The sequence below is a fragment of the Martes martes genome (genome assembly GCF_963455335.1).
Source record: "Martes martes genome assembly, chromosome: 9".
Taxonomy (NCBI): domain Eukaryota; kingdom Metazoa; phylum Chordata; class Mammalia; order Carnivora; family Mustelidae; genus Martes; species Martes martes.
Genome location: NC_137896.1, coordinates 118606294 through 118625706, shown reverse-complemented (window position 1 = coordinate 118625706; position 19413 = coordinate 118606294). Strand labels below are relative to the sequence as shown.

The following is a 19413-nucleotide window of genomic DNA, read 5'->3' as shown; positions in this document are numbered from 1 at the left end:
GCGCCGGCCGGGCGGGGTCTGGAGCGGCGCCGTTTCCGCTTCCGCTCCCTCTCTGCTCCCGTCCCGTTACCGCCTCCTCGCTGGCCTCGCGCCTTTCACCGGCACCTTGTGTCGGCCGTGCAGCCGGGCCCGCTCCTGCCACGCGCGCGCCCCCGGGGCTCCGGCTCCGGCACGGGTCGCGCCCCGGTCGCCTGCCCCTGAGGCCGCCGGCCAGCCGCCGCCATGGGTGCCTACCTCTCCCAGCCCAACACGGTGAAGTGCTCCGGGGACGGGGTCGGCGCCTCGCGCCTGCCGCTGCCCTATGGCTTCTCCGCCATGCAAGGCTGGCGCGTCTCCATGGAGGTGAGGCGGGAGAGGCCCAGAGGCGGGCCGCTGCAGGGCGGGAACCTGACGGAGAAAGGGAGCGGGGTGGGGGGGGGGGATGGGGTCATCCCCCGGGAAGGGTCCGTATCAGAAGCCTGCAGCTGCAGCTGCGGCGGCAGTTTGACCGGCCGCAGCGAGAGTGGGCCCGGGCCCGAGAGGGAGCTACCGGTGCTTGGGAACCGTGTGTCGGTGGCCGGTTTGGCGGCGAGAGCTCGGCCATGTGGGGAGAGGCACCTTCCGCCCACTGACCGCCCTCTCCCCGTGCCTTCGCGCCATCCTCTCCTGCCAACCCAGCCCTCCAGGCTCATAAACGGTGTGAGGTGTAGTGTGGGAGTGAAGATGAAAAGAGGGACTGTTTATTCATTTACTTTTGCGAGGATGAGGAGAATAGACGGGCATGACTACTTTTTTTTTTTTTTCTTCCTTAAATGTGTGCTGTGAGAGGCCTCTTTGGACGAGGAGTTTGACAGTGAAAGAAGCCTGGGCGAGCAGTCTGTTTCAAATTCTTAAACACCTAGTTGCTTGGCTCTGGGCACCGAATGTTAATTTCGGAGGCTTGACCTGTCCTCCGGGAATTGTCAGTCGTTTGTATTCTCATCAGGGCCTTTTACGACCTTTGGAAAACTTCAGTAGTGTCGATCGGTATCACTCCTTTTTTAATTATGCTTGGTATTTTTTCCTCGGGATTTTTCTAAGACTTAATTCGCAATTGTCATTTGCCTTGTGCTTGTTGGGGTTTATAGTTTCCTTGATTTGCAATCATTCCATTATAACCTACAAAGAACTGATTTTTTTTTCTTTTCTAGAAAACTTCTTCTGGATTAAAGGAAAAGGGAAAATTTCTGGATAGAAAGAAGTAGAATTGGGCAAAATGGATGTGAAATTACAAGGGAGAATAGGGGAAACCATGCAGGAAAAAAAGGGAGAAAGACGTGTGTAAGGCATGTCTTTGTGAAGAGTGTTGTGAGATCTAAGAAGGGCCAGGGAAATGCTCTTAATTATTTCTGGGATTAAGGGTTGATCTACTTACTAGGTGGGCTTCAGGTAACAGCCTAATACTACTGTCTCCCTGGGGAATTTCTTCAAATCCCTCACTCCTCCCTGTGGTTAGCTCTGGAATGACAGTATAAACTTAAATAGTTTGTTCTCAGATTCAAATTTTATACCCACAGATGACTTTAAACAGTTCTGTCATTAGGTATAACATTTCAAGAAGGAGGGGAATCCTATAGTTCATCTAGTTTGGCTCCCTCATTTTATAGCTGGGAAATTGAGGCCCAGAAAGGTTAGGACACTTGTGCCTTGGTGGAAAGAATCTGTGGGATGAAGTTGTTCCAGACAATTGCTGAACACTGTTATCATAGTGTGTCAACCTGAAGTATAGCGTTCATATTTCAGTGGGGTGCTCAGTATTGAGCTTACTTGGTGCTTGGTAAATGTAATTGAGTGTTGGAAATATCTGGATTGAGCTTCAAAAGAAAAACCTTAATAAAGGTCTGGGCTTTGGGTTAGTTGCTAGTTTGGAGATTCCAATTCTATGGCATTTTCTGTTAATATTGTAAGATTTGAGGTGACTCATCTCACAGTAAGGCTTTTCCTTCAGGTTTATCATTCCTTATTTTCTAGTTTCTTCTCTGCTATGGTTTTTCTGGGGGTTTTGTTTGTTTTATTTTTTGTTTTTTGGTACTTTTCTTTCTAGTTTTCTTTAGTGAGTTGTTTGGATATTTAGCTTTCCAAGTTGTTTGCCTGGTGATTCTGATTTGCTTCTCTGTGGGGTTTTTCCCTTTATTTTTTGTTTCTCCTTTGGTAATTAGAAAATGACTTTTTTTTTTTTTTTTTTTTCTCAGCAGCATCTGTTTGGTTTGTAGAAATCTTGTTAGAATATTTCTTAGATCCTAATCTTCCTCCTGAGAGGTAACCAGTTTGGGTTTTAAAATCTTCCTGTTACACTCTTTCTCAATTTACCTTTGTTTGAATGGTTATCTTTAATCAAATCCTCTTGAAGTCCTGCTTGGGATCCTTTTCTGCTGCATCAGTACTTTTCCTTCTGGCTTTGTTTCCTTTCTCTACAAACTATAACATACTTTCTTTGCTATGGCAAGACAATGACTATGACTTGTAGACTCTTGAGTGAATCTTACTTTTTAGAAAGTGTACACACCTGTTCCCTCTTAACCTTTAGGACTCAATCCCACCTATTAAGTCTGTTGACCTTATTTGCTTGGTCCTAATGATTCCTTTGAGGTAAGTTTGTGCCAAAACACATTACAGAGGTTGCTAAAATCCCAATTGTTGCATAGATTCAGCCTTAGTACTATTTTACCCCTTCTCTTGAGGCAAGGATGGCAACTATCAATAGCTGGCATTTTATACTTTCTGCCTCTCCAGCCCCTCTTGCTGTGGAACCAGGGTGTTTTGAGGAGGGGTAAACAAAATACCACAGTTGATGTTCCCTTCCCTTCTTCCTTCTCCATGGTTTGGAGGGACCCTCAAGCTGGTTGAGGTATGTATTTTGTGGGTTAACAGGTAGGTTGTGGAAGGGTGCCTGAGAAATATATATGGAAAGGCTCTGAGTTTTTGGTAGCTAATGAGAAGTCCCACCTGAAAATGATTTTAGTTGATTTAGTCTTAAAGGGACATGGGTACTTTTAGTTTTGGGTTAGAGGTTCTCTGGAAGTGATAAAACTGCTTTCTTTGGGGAGTTAGTTTTTTTGTTTTTGTTTTTGTTTTTAATTCTGTGAATTATATTTGCCTTCTTTAAAAGGCAGTATCAATACCAAGAGTATACTTTTGAGTAGGCTAGCTGTTTACTGCCATATAGAAGCTGGCTTATATAGAGGGTCATCTAGAATTGAATGTAGATAATGTTAGGCAGAACATTCTTAAGAGACCTACATGACAGTTTCAGTCATGATGTTAATGGAAGCAGAATATAAAATGGGATATACTACAAGCATTGTATGGGGTTCCCCTTAAAAGAGGGTATCTGAAGGCTGAAGAGCATTTATTGTCCGATCCTCAGATTAATGCCTCATCTCTACGTCTTAAAGCACTTTTTACTTACTGAACCAGATCAGAATTCCTTTGTCTAGGATGCAGTTAAGCAGCTTCTGTAAAAGGGCATTCTTTTCATTTGATTAGCATGCAGTACCTATTCGCAATTCAGAGATAGTGTGAAGTGTATATCCATGAATATGGAGAAATTGTTTTCTATTTTACTATTCCTTTATAAGTTCTTACACAAACGGAAGTTAAAATCAGAATTTATTCCTTAAGATTTCAAGAATACTTTACATAAATTATTTCTATTGCCCAATCCTATAGCAGATGTTGCTACTGCTTCTCCATCCTGACCCTCTATTGGGTTGTATCATCTTGGAATTGTACTTTGAGAGGTAAGGTAAGGAACTGTACTTTGAATTTGAGTATAGAAGTTTCACAGATGTGATCAGTAGTTCTTGCCATTGTAAGCTGGTTTTAAATTATGCTGTCTGGGGGCGCCTGGGTGGCTCAGTGGGTTAAAGCCTCTGCCTTCGGCTCAGGTCATGATCCCAGAGTCCTGGGATCGAGCCCCACATCGGGCTCTCTGTTTAGCAGGGAGCCTGCTTCCTCCTCTCTCTCTCTCCCTGCGTGCCTCTCTGCCTACTTGTGATCTCTGTCAAATAAATAAATAAAATCTTTTAAAAAATAAATAAATAAAAATAAATTATGCTGTCTGAAAGCATAAATCTGTAGAACTGATCTCAAAGCATCACTAATATATAGTGATGTGCTTTAAACTGAGTACTGATTTCAGAGGAGTTGTTTTCTGTTTCCCTTTAGATCCTGTCCAGAGATGGAGTCTATCAACTTTTAATCACATATAGTACCTAAAAATGTATATACAGATTTCTTACTAAACAATTTTGAGATATAGTTCATATATCATATCCATTTAAAGCATACATTTCAGTGGCTAATATATTCGGAGTTGTACAACCATCACCACTATCAATTTTAGAACAGTTTTATCATTGAAGAAGAAAACCTATAACCATTACCAGTCACTTTCTATCTCCCCTCCTCTAACCCCTTGCAACCACCAATTTATATTATATCTGTATGGATTTACCATTTTATAAAAATGGAATTATAAAAATGTCACCTTTTATGTCTGCCTTCTTTTACTAAACAATATTTTTCTTTCTTTTTTCTTAAGATTTTATTTGTTTGAGAGAGAGCATGACAGGGAAGGAGGGTAGAGGGAGAAGGAGAAGCAGATTCCCTGCTGAGCAGGGACCCTCCCACCCTGACGTTGGTTCGATCCCAGGACCCCGAAATCATGACCTATGCTGAAGGCAGGGCTTAACTAACTGAGCCACCCAGGTGCCCCTCTAAACAATATTTCTAAGAGTCACTCATATTGTACCATGAGTTCTTTTTGATGGCTGAATAGTATTCCATTTTATGGATATTTTGTTTATCCATTCATCAGTTAATGGATATTTAGATTTCCACATTTTGGCCATGATGAATAATGATGCTAAGAACATACATTTATAAATTTTTATGTGGAAATAAGTTTTTATTTCTCTCGAATATGTTGTAGGAGTGGAATTGCTGGGTCATATAGTAACTCCATGTTTAACATTTTGAGGAGCTACTTGTTTTCCAAAGTGGTCTCACTGTTTTGCATTCTTACCAGCAATATGTGGGGGTGTCAGTTTCTCTACAGCCTCCCCTTTTTATTATAGCCATTTTAGTGGGTGTGAAATGGTAGCTCATTGTGGTTTTGATTGTATTTCCCTGGTAGCTTATGTTTGATCATCTTTTCTTGTGTTAATTGCCACTTACAGATCTTTGAAGAAATGTCTGTTTGGATCTTTTGTCTGTTTGTATTGGGTTGTCTTTCCTTTTTTTTTTTTTTTTTTGTCTTTTTATTGAGATGTAAGCGTTCTTTATATATTTTGGATAAAAGTCCTTTATCAGATATGATTTACAAATATTTTCACCTATTCTGTGGGGTGCTTTTTTGCTTTCTTGTCCTTTGAAGCACAAAGATTTTGAATTTTGTTGAAGTCCAGTTTCTCTATTATAGAGTTTTATAGTTTTAGCTCTCATAGCCATTGTGGGTTAATTTTTGTGAATGGTGTAAGAAAGAGATCCAATTTCATACTTTCACACGTGGATATCTACTTGTCTCAGCACCATTTGTTAAAAAGCCTATTCTTTTCCTGCACTGAATTATCTTGGCATTATTGTTAAGATCATTTGACTATAAATAATGAGGGTTTATTTCTGGACTCCTTCCATTCCCATTGATCTGTGTACTTATGGCTCTGCCAGTACCACACTGTCTTGGTTACCATTAGCTTTGTGGTAAGTTTTGAAATTAGGAAGTGTGAGTTTTCCAACTTTGTTCTTTTTCTTATTTCTGCTTTTCTGGGTCCCTTGCATTTCCATATGAATTTAGGATCAGCTTGTCAATTTCTGTGCAAAAGGCACTTGGAATTTTGATAGGGATTGTGCTGAATCTGTAGATCTAGTTGAGTGTTGCTATCTTTAACAATACTAAGTCTGTAGTTTTCTTGTGATGTCTGTGGTTTAAGTATCAGGATAATATTGGCCTCAGAATCAGTTGGAAAGTGTTGCTTCCTCTTCTATACATTGGAAGAGTTTGTGAAGAATTGGTATTATTCTCTTAAAAATTCTTGGTAAAACTTACCATTGAAGCTATCTGAGACTGGTCTTTTCTTTATGGGAGGTTGTATGTGTGTGTATGTTTTAATTATTTTATGTTAAGTTGTGGTAAAATACACGTAACATAAAATCTTCCATCTTCACCATTTTGAAATGTACAGTTCAGTGCATTCATACTGTTGGGCGACCAATTGCCAGAACTATTTTCATCTTGCAAAATTGAAACTCTATACCAGTTAAACAGTTCTCCATTCTGCCTGCCCTCTGCCCCTACCCCCTGGCAACCATTCTACTTCCTATTTCTATGAATTTGACTAGTCAAGGTACCTCCTAGAAAGACACATTTGTCATTTTGTGACTGGCTTCTTTCACTTAGCATAATATTCTCAAGGTTCATCCATGTTATAGCATGTGTCAGAATTTCTTTCCTTTTTAAGGCTGAATAGTATCGATTGTATGAATATACCACATTTTGTTTACCCATTTGTCTGTTGATGGACACTTAGGTTGTTCCTTCCTTTTGTGTATTGTGGGTAAAGTTGCTGTGAACACGGGTATAAAAATATATCTTCAAGACCCTGCTGCTAAGTCCAAGACTGAGGTGTCTGCTGAGGGCCCACTTTCTGGCTCATAGATGTCTGCCTTCTAGTTCTGTTTTCAAGACAAGGGAGCTCTTTGGAGTCGCTTTTATAAGGGCACAGTCTCACTCATGACCGAATTACTTCCCAAACGCCCACCTCCAAATAGTGTCATGTTGGGGATTACATTCCAAGATATGAATTTTGGGAGATAGGAATTTTGGGAGACACAAAATATTCTATAGCAGGTAATACATGCATGTATTACCTATATGTATTACATATAGGTGTGTATATATATATATTACATATAGGTAATACATGCATGTAATTTTAAAAGTCAGATAATACATGACTTTTTAAAATAAAAAATGTAGTTCCCTTCCCAACCACCTTCAAACTTTTTGTCTTGGTTTATAAAGATTTAGATAAATTTATGTATATAAATGTAAATGGTTGATCATCCAGTAACACAGGAACATTTGTGGATGTATTTATAACCTTAGGAGATTGACATCAGGCAGGATAACCAGGATTTTATTAATATAGATTCGTTGGTTGCCTAGAAGATCAGAAGGTTCAGTATGATATGTGATTTTAAGTAAGGCAAGGCCTAAGGTCCCTGACTCAGGTGACCTATGTGTTCTGAGTCATCTCCTTCAGACTATCAGCTGTTAGTGTGTTATGATACATCTCTAGGTTTAGGATAGGAAATGAGAGAGGAGGCATCTGTAAGGTATTTGTCCTGAGGCAGCTGGGAACTCACCATCATAAACAAACATGGAGTCCTACTATATTGCAGAACATAGTTTTAGGCCCCAAAGCTATAAAGAAATTTTTTCTGGTTTACAATATAGTTTTGGACCTAAGACTCTTTTTCCCTCATGGAATGCTGGATAGCAGTACAAGACAGTATATGCTTAGTAACCATATTATTGGTAGAGACAGTAAATATTTTTTTTTTTTTTTAAATTTTTTTTTTTTTTTTTTTTTTTTAAGATTTTATTTATTTATTTGTCAGAGAGAGAGAGAGAGCGAGCACAGGCAGACAGAGTGGCAGAGGGAGAAGCAGGCTCCCTGCGGAGCAAGGAGCCCGATGCGGGACTCGATCCCAGGACGCCGGGATCATGACCTGAGCCGAAGGCAGCCGCTCAACCAACTGAGCCACCCAGGCGTCCCGAGACAGTAAATATTAAAAGAGTTTGGAGAGAGGAATGATCATAGAGTATTGGTGTGATTGAGAAAGAACTCTTTTTTTTTTTTTTAAGATTTTATTTATTTATTTGACAGAGATCACAAGTAGGCAGAGAGGCAGGCAGAGTGGGCAGGGAAGCAGGCTCGCTGCTGAGCAGAGAGCCCGATGCGGGGCTCCATCTCAGGACCCTGAGATCATGACTTGAGCCGAAGGCAGAGGCTTTAACCCACTGAGCCACCTAGGCACGCTGAGAAAGAATTCTTGGAGGTGATGAGACTAACTGGACCTTAAGGAGAGAGTATAAATGGGGACAAAAGGAGAGGAGGAAAGAGGAAGGAGAAGAATGAGAAGGAGAAGGATATTGGAGGGAGGGATAGGAGGAAGGACTCTTGAGGCTTGCTTTCTACTTTGCGGGGGTGGCGTGGTCAGTCTCGAGTGGAGTAGTTTCTTTTGGGGAATGGTATGAAAATTAAGAGATTAGGTTATAGAGATGGATAGGAATGATGATTAAGTGCCTTAAATTGCCTGTAAGTTGAGTGGAATTAATCTTATATCCAATAGAATTCATTGAAATTTTTAGCAATAAAGTGTTGTATTGGGAAGGATAATCTGGCATCTGAATGGATGTAGGCTGGATTACAGGGGCAGAGAATAGAAGCAGAAAGGAGATAAAATGCTAGTAAGAGTAAAGTAATCCAGGAACAAAGTTATAAAGGAAAAGTTAGTAGGATTTGGTGATTGGATGGTAGAAGAGAGCCAGGAAGTCAAGGTGAACTGATATTAAGTGTTGCCTGGGAAAGTTAAGATTCCATGAATAGAAATAAGACCTACAGGGGAAGTTCTGATTTTTTTGAAGACTGCTAAGTTTCTGTTTACATATGTTAAGTTTGAAATGAAGGGACATCCTGTAGAAACAGGCAACTGGAACTTCACAGAACCCAAGAGAACTTTCAAGAAAGCTGACATGGTTTTCACTATTTAATTATGTGCAGTATTTGGGGAAAAAATGAAGCCTGCAAAATGGCTATCTGGGTTGCTATTACGGTTATTGCCTGCTCTGTGAAGTAAAATCTCGAAGGAAAAGGTTTTGAGATTAGAAGTTTAAGAGGAAAATAAATCTAAAAAAAGAGGAGATGATTTTAACCAGTTTCCAATAAATGATTTAGTACAGGCTTTGTTGAATTAAAAGAAGAAAAGAGCAGAAACAATGCTTTGGAGGCAGAAGTGAAGGAGAGGTTGGGTAAAGCGGTAGAGAAATTTTGAGGTAGAATAGAGACGATGAGGTAGTTCTTGAAATATGACCTTGATCTAAGTAAAGCAAGAGGTTAGCTCATCTGCTAAGAGTGAAAGAAGAGCATTGAGAACTTGAACAATGTGGGAAAGGTTTGTGACTGACTGTGGTGAATATATTTAAGCACCAGTGCAGAACACGTGGGAAAAAATGCTGAATGGGATTAGGGTGCACAATCAACATGGGTTCGTGACATTTTATGACTAGCAATACTTAGTGGCTCTGATTCAGGGGCAAAGAAAGCAGTTGGTCGGGTTATACGAGGTTGGATGAGTTTTTCTAGATTGCTAAGAGACAGTGTTGAAATACTTGGCTCTGGCTCAGAAAGGTCAGGAGAGAAAGAAAAGCAAGGGTAAAGGTAGGTAGGCTCTGAACAGAGATGCAAAGGGGGGAAACTAAAGTGCTTAGAGAGGGTAGGACAGTTCCAAGTGATAAAATAGATCGAGGGCCTTACCAGGAAGTGGAAGAAAAGGTAGTGTGAAGTAGTCTAGGAACTGAGACCTCAAGGTATAAGATGAATCTTTACAGTAGGCATTCCTCTTTGAGAATAAGAATAGGGAAGAAAAATGTGAGGTGGGTGCTGATATCAGAACAGAATATACATTTGTTGGGGACGCCTGGGTGTCTCAGTTGGTTAAGCGTCTGCCTTCAGCTCAGGTCATGATCCCAGGGTCCTGGGATCGAGTCCCAGATCGGGCTCCTTGCTCAGCAGGGAGCCTGCTTCTCCCTCTGCCTCTGCCTGCCTCTCTGCCTGCCTGTGCTCACTCTCTCTGACAAATAAATAAATAAAATCTTTAAAAAAGAAAAAAGAATATACATTTGTTGAATTCCAGCTTACAAGGAGTTTTACATATTTTGCAACTATTGCATCACAATACTTCTGTGATGATAAGGGTAAGTATGGCAGCTATTCCTGTTCCATACTATAGGAGAGAAAATGGAGGCACACCAAGAGGTAGCTGGCCAGAAATCCTGCAGTATATCATAGCATGGCCACTTGAGGACAGTTCATAGGTTCATTTTGTCATCATCATCATTCAAACCAGAACAATATGGCATATTGTACAAAAAGTTTTAAAGTAAAAAAAACAGAAAATAATTATTACCCAATTCTTACTCTCCATCCAGACTTCTAGGGTATATATACAGGTGCTTTTATTTTTTTTCTCCTTTTATCACTTAATGTGAACACATTTCCAAATGAACACATTCATTTCATTTTTTAAAAAATTTTTAATTTTTTAAAAGATTTTATTTATTTGAGAGAGGCAGGACGAGTGAGGGGAGCACAAGCAGGTGAAGGGGCAGAGGGAGATGGAGAAACAGATTCCCCACAGAGCAGGGAGCCTCGATCCCAGGACCCTGAGATCATGACCTGAGCTTAAGGCAGACTTGTTTAACCAACTGAGCCACAGAGGCATCCCCTACATACTCATTTTTAATAGCTGCATTCTGTTGGAGCATTCTGTTGGATTACCCCTTGTAATCTAATTTCTTCATGGAAATTAGGATGTTCATAATTGTTTTTTATTATAAATAATGCTATAGTGATTTTTTTTTAAGATTTTATTTATTTATTTGACACAGAGAGAGGGAGAGACAATGAGAGAGGGAACACAAGCAGGGGGAGTGGGAGAGGGAGAAGCAGGCTCCCCACCGAGCAGGGAGCCTGATGTAGGGCTTGATATCCCAGTCATGACCTGAGCTGAAGGCAGACGCCTAACTGACTGAGCCACCCAGGCACCACTATAGTGATCATTCTAATATGTATCCTTGTACCCTTTTCTTATTAATTCCATAAAATAAACTTTTGGAAGTCCTGTTACTAAATCAAAGGGCATGTGCATTTGAAATTTTGATATATTACCAAATTGTGTTCCAGGAAGGCTATACTAATTTATATTCTTGTTGGTCAGGATATGAGGATGTGTTTTTACTTCACTCTTATTACCCCTGGTTATTATTAATCTTCATTATTCTGATTTGCACAAAAGGATATTTCCTTGTTTTTAATCATTTTTCTGTTTTTTCAAAAGTTTGTACGAAGCTAGATCTGCTTCACATCACATGCTTTTGTGAGAAACAGATGAGGAAGTAAAAAAAGATGATTTGAATAGAGGTGTGGGTTCAAAAGAGACAGTATAGTTCTGATTTAGAGTGGTACTGCAGGACAGAGAATGATTGTCCTGTTCCACTGGGAAGGAGTGGACAAGTAGACTGCTCTTCCCTCCCCTACAAAAAGTGGAATTAGTTGGACCAGTTTCTCAAATTTTAGTGATACATTGAGTCTTTTAAAAATATTTAATTTACTTTTGAAGAAACTAAACATTCCTATGGCTCATCTCACTTCTATCTGTCTGCACCCTCTGGTTCCCACCACAGTTAACTGTTTTTCTTTAGTTTTCTGTGTATCCATGTAGTATTCCAGTATATAAAGACAAATATCTATTCCTGCACTCCCTCTTCTTACACAAAAGCAGCTTACTAAATATGTCATTCTGTACTTTGCTTTCCTTCTGCACTTTGCTTTCCTTATTTAACAAAATATCTTGGAGATCTTCCATGGATTTTTTTTTTTTTTTTTAAATGAAAGCAATACTTGTGGAACTCCAGAATTCACTAAAACAATTTTAATTTAATTTTACTTAAATGAGTACAAACATAGAACTGGGCATAAATTCCATTCCAACAAACCACACTACAAAATCGACAGAATTAAAGTCAACATTAATATGACACACTGTTTTACTGATCATGACTTAGGTAGTGACTGCTGAGGTACAGTTGCTTATGGCTTTAGCAAGCGTGTACCACACTGTGTCCCATGCCAATTCAGTTTCCCTGCTCCTTTTCTGTAATCCCAACTCAGTCCTCTGTTCTGCCTTTGCTTTATTCCATAGCACTATCATGTTTCTATAGGAGTTACAGCATCATGCTATAGGATTTAACTATTTGTTGTGTTTATTGTATATATTTCTCGTGAGTATGTAACTTTGTTTATGAAGCGCAGGTCTTCATTTTATTCACTGATTTATCCCAAACACTCAGAAGTGATCCTGGAACATAATGGGTACTCATATATTTGGTGAAGGAATAACAAATGAATTCTTAGGCACATTAAAGTCTGAGAACCACTGGTGGATTGCTCATCTGTTGCTGAGGCAATAGATGGTCTTAAGGGCAGGCCAAAAGGTGCTGAGAGGAGAGGTAGGTCCAGTAAGGTCTAAGTAACCCTGGCTCAGCAGGAAGGGAGGCCCGTGTGGCTGGTGGTGGAGTGGTTGGAAGAGGGAGAAGACCTTTTTGGTCTATGGTGCTCTCCAGGTCCTGGGGATGGGGCTCAGAGGCGATTGTTCACAACTTTATTAGGCCATTGAGGGCCGTCCGCGGCAGCCCATTAGATTCTGGGACACTTTCTCCTAGTATCAATCAGAGAGAAATACAAAATAGTTATTTTTGCATGCTCTCTTTACTGCCTTAAAATAGCCTTTATTTTCTAGATTTGTATAATGAAAGCTTAGTCTTACTGCAGGGACAACAGAAGAACGATTGCGCTGATTTCCTAAGTATCCATACAGCTAGAAAAGTTTAAATGCTTCAGAGAGGAAGGAGAACCATTAACTTACACAAGGATCATCAATCAGAGTAAATAGCTGATTATATTCTTTTTGTTTGTAGAAAGTACCTGAAAGGGAGGTGGGGTTGTGTTCCAAGATGGGGCAGGGTAAGCTACAGCACACTCTCACCTAGGTTCAACATCTTAGGGCCTAGCCTGGAAGTTTGCCTGGGGTGGAAGAGTTTTTTTATTAGAAGAACTTGATCAAGCCCAGCCTTCCAACCATGATGTTGCTGCGGCAGGACCATTGCAGACTTCTCTTCAGGTGTGCTAATGCCATCAGTGATGAATGATATCTTATTTCCAGCTGGGGGTAGGAGGTGGGAAGTCTGATTACATGGGGCATTGTAAATTCCAGTTAACGAGTACTAAACACAATGTAGCTTAATAACATTATTTGTTGGGAGGATTCTTTTGTAAATATATCCTCTGCCTATCCTGAAGGTAATTTATTGAGTTATACTTTGAGAGAAGAGAATGATTTATTTAGATGGTGCTTTGGGGAAGTGGTGGTATAAGTGTATGTGTATATAGTTCTACAAATTTTAGTGCTTTCACTTAGGCATTTTAGGTTTCTCCTAGCAACTTGTCAGGTTGGTAATGCCCTCAGGTCTCTTTTTGCTATCTTCCCTAACATTTTCTTCCTTGAAGTTCTCTGATTCATAGAATGGATCTAGAAGCGACTTTAAAGATCCTTTATTCTGGTTCTTCCCATAGTTGCCACAAATCCAAAAGGTCAGGTCTAGAGTTCCAACAGCCAAACATTCTGCCATCTGGACTGAGATCTCCTAGGCCGAGGCTGCTAGACTGCAGAGGTAGTGACCTGATTCATCTCTCTCCCTTCTACCCTCTCCGCTTCCTTTCCTCCCCTCCTTCCCTCCCTTGGCCCTTTTCCTTTCTCCTTTCCCTGTACTTCTTTTCTTATTTTATCATCCCATTTTCCTTTCTTATTTCTAGGCCATGTAGGTCAGCCAGGGAAGGGTTAGTGAGATTAAGGCGTGAAGATGATCCCTACGACCTGAGGTGCACAAGGAAGAACATCCTTTTGAACTTGAGAAATGCTAATTATGCTCTCTTTTTCCTAGGATGCTCACAACTGTATTCCTGAGTTGGACAGTGAGACAGCCATGTTTTCTGTCTATGATGGACATGGAGGTAACTTTAGCAGATCATATTGGTGACATTCTTGAACTCCAGTTCCAGACTTTTGGGGATAAGAACAACTCCTTAGTTCTTTTCCCTTCCAAGGTTCTAGTCCTCAGATACCGTTTCCTTCCCAGTGCTCTTTTTCTCTATTCTGCCATTCTGTTTTCATAACAGAATGTTGTATTAGTTTATAATCTGACCAGGCCTTGTTTTAACCCAGAAAGCCTCTTCCTGTATTAGAATTTATTTATTTTTTCCCACTGAGAACTAAGTATATAGATGAGAAAAGACAAAAGGTATATTAACATAGTCCTGAAGAGTTGATGGTAAAATCCATTTTCTGGATCAGAACTTCCTAAACAATTATCTTTCAGATAGGTTTCAGTTGTAGGAGATAGTCATTTCCTCAACCCTTGGGGTTCACTCCAGTATGGCATGTAAATACTATATGACTTTATATGTGGGAAGCAGTGCTCTGGGTGACCTTACCTTTCTTCTAGGGGAGGAAGTTGCCTTGTACTGTGCCAAATACCTTCCTGATATCATCAAAGATCAGAAGGCCTACAAAGAAGGCAAGCTACAAAAGGTCTGTCTTTTCGTAGTGCTCCTTCTCTACTTTTGTAGGCTTGCCCTTGTTTTCCAGTCCTTGGCTTTTCCTTTCTTATCGTCAGTAAGCTGCTGCTTATTGCATTTCTTAAAGAATTCTGTTTCCACTGGACCTTTTTAGAGCTGCTTCATTATTCTCAGGTCTCTGAACTGTTTTTTATTGATATGTCAGTGTCTCTTTGTATGGTAGATCACGCTGTAATTGGCATGCCATCTTTGTACCCAAGCTGTATATAGGCAATTCATGTTGTACCCACTGTACTTTTTTCTACACTCGCCTCATAACTATTTGACTTATATACAGGCATTAGAAGATGCCTTCTTGGCTATTGATGCCAAACTGACCACTGAGGAAGTCATTAAGGAGCTGGCACAGATTGCAGGGCGACCCACTGAGGATGAGGATGAAAAAGAAAAAGTAGCTGATGAAGATGATGGTGAGTTTGGCATCCCTTGTTTGAGAGGAAATCAACATTTTAAAGAACTCTTCTTTAATATGTATTATTTATGTGTCAATTCTAAGAGAGGATGACTTCTTAGGGACTTGGGGCGTCCTCACATTAAAGAACCCTATGTTCTATGTTCTATACTCCATGAGGTTATGAAAGGAGAAAGAATTAACCTTTGTACCTAGTGTCCATAATTGTAACAATTTTTATGTACATTATCTTTTGCCATTGTGACAGGGTCTCTCTGGTTCCCGTTAATGTTTATGTGACCTTTTTTTTAAGACTTGGAACTATCATTAGCCTCAGCGCCAGTCATTAAGCCTGGGCTGTAGGCCTAAAACTAGCATTGTGTGCTTCTTGGGTCCTCAGCCATAATAAGGTTTCCAACTTATCAATCAAAAATGAGAGGTGATAAAAGAACTACAGTAACTAGTATTCCTTTGACTAAGAATAGGGTGAGAGACAATGACCAAAGGAAGTCTATGCAGGCAGATATTACTTGAGAAGGAAGCAAGGGGGTGTTCTGAGACTTGATAGGAAACTTGATAGGATCCTTGAGTGGGCAGCGGTGGGGAAGTTGAAACTCAGCCTGCAAGGGTTGTGGAAGTGGGAAGGGGGGCTGATCCCATGAGGAGTCTGGGGTGTGGGTGCTGATTCAGCCTCTTCTCTGCAGTGGACAATGAGGAGGCTGCACTGCTGCATGAAGAGGCCACCATGACTATAGAAGAGCTACTGACACGCTACGGGCAGAACTGTCACAAGGGTGCTCCCCACAGCAGACCTGGAGCTGGGACAGGCGAGGAACCAGGGTCCCAGGGCCTCAACGGGGAGGCAGGACCTGAGGACCCATCTAGGGAAACTTCTTCAGAGGAGAATGGCCCCACAGCCAAGGCTCACACTGGCCTTTCCTCCAACTCAGAACGTGGGACTGAGGCAGGCCAAGGTGGCGAGCCTGGCACTCCCACTGGTGAGGCTGGGCCTTCCTGCTCTTCAGCCTCTGACAAGCTGCCTCGAGTTGCTAAGTCCAAGTTCTTTGAGGACAGTGAGGATGAGTCAGATGAGGCAGAGGAGGAAGAGGAAGACAGTGAGGTAAGGGCCTGTGGGAGCACACAGATGCTGAATCTGCAGAGAGGGTCTGTTTGGTTATCATACATATCTGTTGGCTCTTTTCCTTCTCTGTTTTGTTAATTTTTAATTTTTTAAGTAATTTCTACATCCAACTTGGGGCTTGAACTCACAACTCCAAGATCAAGAGTGCATGCTTTCCCAACTAAGCCAGCCAGATACCCCACCTTCTCCTATGTTTAGATCAGCCTCCAAGACCTACTACATTCCAAGGTTTTCTTGAATTCATTATTTCCACCAACGTAGGAACCGTCAGCCTTCAAACCTCTTCCTTTGTTGGTATTATAACAAACAGATCTAGTTCTAGCCTTTCAGAGTCTGTCTCAAGAGAGAGAACAAGAAGGTGGTGGTGGTAACTTTGGGTATTTGGGTATTTCCTTCTCTGGGCCACTTATTTTCTGGCTGCGTTGCCTGGAAAGTGCTTCTGGCTGAGAGCCCTGGCCTTTCGTAGGACTTCCTACTCATGACTGTTGAAACCAGCTCAGGATATTAGTTCTACCCATCTAGCCCTCTCCCCTCCCCTAAATTTTTCTACCATGATCATACAGTTGTATCTTTCAGTGCTTTCAGAATCTTTGTTCAGTCAGAGCCTCTTGGTTCTGAGTATGAGTTGGGGGGAGGGGGGCAGGGGGTCATCTCAGTCTCAGCAGCCTGGGATCATCCCTCTGGCAGGAATGCAGTGAGGAAGAGGATGGCTACAGCAGCGAAGAGGCAGAGAATGAGGAAGATGAGGATGACACTGAGGAGGCTGAAGAGGACGAGGAAGAAGAGGAGATGATGGTGCCAGGCATGGAAGGCAAGGAGGAGGTGTGTAGGGAAGGGGAGTACCAAGTCTGTAAAAGCCAAGAGGCAGATGTGATTCCCTGATAGTGATTTCAGGACAGGGAATCTCCTTGCTGCCTTAGTACTGAAGTCCTGGTATGGGGGCATTTATGCTATAAGGGGAACTAGGTCTTTAGGGAACAGTTAGCTCAGAGTAGAAAGCATGCTCTGGTCTTTGGAAAGACTAAATCCATCCCTCTCCTGTTTGTTAGAGCTCTCTTGGTGGTCCCAGTGAGAGGAGAGAGCAATAAGCAAATGATCAGGCGCGCACCAGTGAGGAGCTTGTGTCCAGAAGCTCCCCTGATGCTCCCTTTCTTCCTCTTAAGCCTGGCTCTGACAGCGGTACCACAGCGGTGGTGGCTCTGATACGAGGGAAGCAGTTGATTGTAGCCAATGCGGGAGACTCTCGTTGTGTGGTGTCCGAGGCTGGCAAAGCTTTGGACATGTCCTATGACCACAAACCGGAGGATGAAGTGGAGCTAGCACGCATCAAGAATGCTGGTGGCAAGGTCACCATGGATGGGCGAGTCAACGGGGGCCTCAACCTCTCCAGAGCCATTGGTAAGGGCCAGGAAAATGTGGGGAAGACTTCGGGGGTCTTACTCTCTTTCCAGACTCCCTGGTAGCAAACTTTAATCTTAATAGGCCCTTGTACCTTTTTCCAAGTCCTTTGGTATCTATGACCTTTGTAAAATGTCTCCATGAGATAGGTACGGTAGCTGTCATTTTTTGGATGATTTAAAAAAACAGGTTAGTGACCTACCTAAGATACAGCAAACTGAAGATAGGGCTGAAACTGGAAAAACTAGAACTCAGTTTTCCATTTACTTAGATTATGGAACTTTGTAAAGAAGGGAAATGAATGGCAAGGCTTGACCAACCTTGAGCACAAGTCTTTGGGGAGTGCTTAAACTGCTCATCAACTAACCATTCCTTTACTTCAGGAGACCACTTCTACAAGAGAAATAAGAACTTGCCACCTGAGGAACAGATGATATCAGCCCTTCCTGACATCAAGGTGTTGACTCTCACTGACGACCACGAATTCATGGTCATTGCCTGTGATGGCATATGGTGAGCACCAGTAGAATGACCTAAAATTCCCTTTTTTATGCAGCATTACTTTTCTTGTAGGGCTCTGAGCTGGTTCGGCTTTTTCATCCCTCTAACAGCTGCATTCAGCACTTTCCTCAAACAGCCCCAGCATTAGAGCTTAGGCAGACATCTTGGTGTCAAAACCCCCTAGCCTAAGGCAGAGCAAAGGACTGTCCTCTGTAGGTATTTACATTGGTCCTGGGGGCTATCACCTCTGTCTACATTCATCTATTTTGCCTTAGTGGGACTAAAGAAGAGTATATTGTTTTTAACCCCAGGAATGTGATGAGCAGCCAGGAAGTTATAGACTTTATTCAATCAAAAATCAGCCAGCGTGATGAAAATGGGGAGCTTCGGTTATTGTCATCCATAGTGGAAGAGGTGAGTGCCTGGCCAGAGGAGAGAGAGCATCTGGTTTGCATAGCCAAGGTTTTGTCTTGTGAACTGAGCTAAGACCAGAGCTGGGAAGTTATCACTAACTACTGACAGATGCCGGTCTAGAAAGTTCCATTTTCCTTCATTTCCCTGACTTATCCTCATGCCTTATGCACTAGCAGGTGGCCTGTTTTGTGACGTCTGTTGCCTCTTCTCCTGCTCCTGTCACCGTCTCAGCAGGGTCAGCCCTCTTCTGGGAGTTTAGGTTCCTGGGAAGGTGTTCAAACCCTGAAGCTGAGCTGTCTGCATTGTCCCTTTTGTAGCTGCTGGATCAGTGCCTGGCACCAGACACTTCTGGGGACGGTACAGGGTGTGACAACATGACCTGCATCATCATTTGCTTCAAGCCCCGAAACACAGCAGAGCTTCAGCCAGAGAGTGGCAAGCGGAAACTGGAGGAGGTGCTCTCTTCTGAGGGGGCAGAAGAAAATGGCAACAGTGACAATAAGAAGAAGGCCAAGCGGGACTAATGGTTGTCCAGACCCCTGCCCACCTAGACTGTTTTCTGAGCCCTCTGGACCTGAGACTGAGTTTTGTCTTTTTCCTTTAGCCTTAGCAGTGGTTATGAGGTGTGCAGGGGAGCTGGGTGGCTTTACTCAGCCCATTCCAAAGAGGGCTCTCCCTCCACACAGCAGCCTGGGAGCCTCTGCTGTCTTCCCCAGCCTCCTCCTTGCTCCTTGGGGCTCATCACCGGTTCTGTGCCTGTGCTCTGTTGTGTTGGAGGGAAGACTGGCGGTTCTGGTTTTTACTCTGTGAACTTTATTTAAGGACATTCTTTTTTATTGGCGGCTCCATGGCCCCCAGCCGCTTGCACCCGCTCTCTGTTGTACACTTTCAATCAACACTTTTTCAGACTAAAGGCCAAAACCTACTTGTGCCAGTGGTGTCCTTTTTTCAATAATGCTCTGCTGCCCGGCCCCCTCAGAACTCTTCGGCCCTTCATTCGACCTCCTTGGTGGTATCTACCAAGCCCCTCAGCGCACTTGCGTGCCTGTGCGCGCGTGTCTGTGTGTGTG

At 42.1% G+C, this 19413-nt stretch overlaps 1 protein-coding gene across 1 annotated transcript; it reads left to right on the top strand.

Moving 5' to 3' along the window:
* On the top strand, positions 1 to 19268 carry PPM1G (protein phosphatase, Mg2+/Mn2+ dependent 1G). Its single transcript, XM_080813741.1, has 10 exons — positions 1 to 342; positions 13805 to 13874; positions 14366 to 14451; positions 14776 to 14908; positions 15594 to 16009; positions 16718 to 16852; positions 17194 to 17428; positions 17812 to 17941; positions 18241 to 18343; positions 18661 to 19268. The coding sequence occupies exons 1-10, from the start codon at positions 223 to 225 to the stop codon at positions 18865 to 18867; spliced, it is 1635 nt and encodes a 544-aa protein (XP_080669867.1). The 5' UTR covers positions 1 to 222; the 3' UTR covers positions 18868 to 19268.
* The last annotated feature ends 145 nt before the right edge of the window (positions 19269 to 19413 follow it).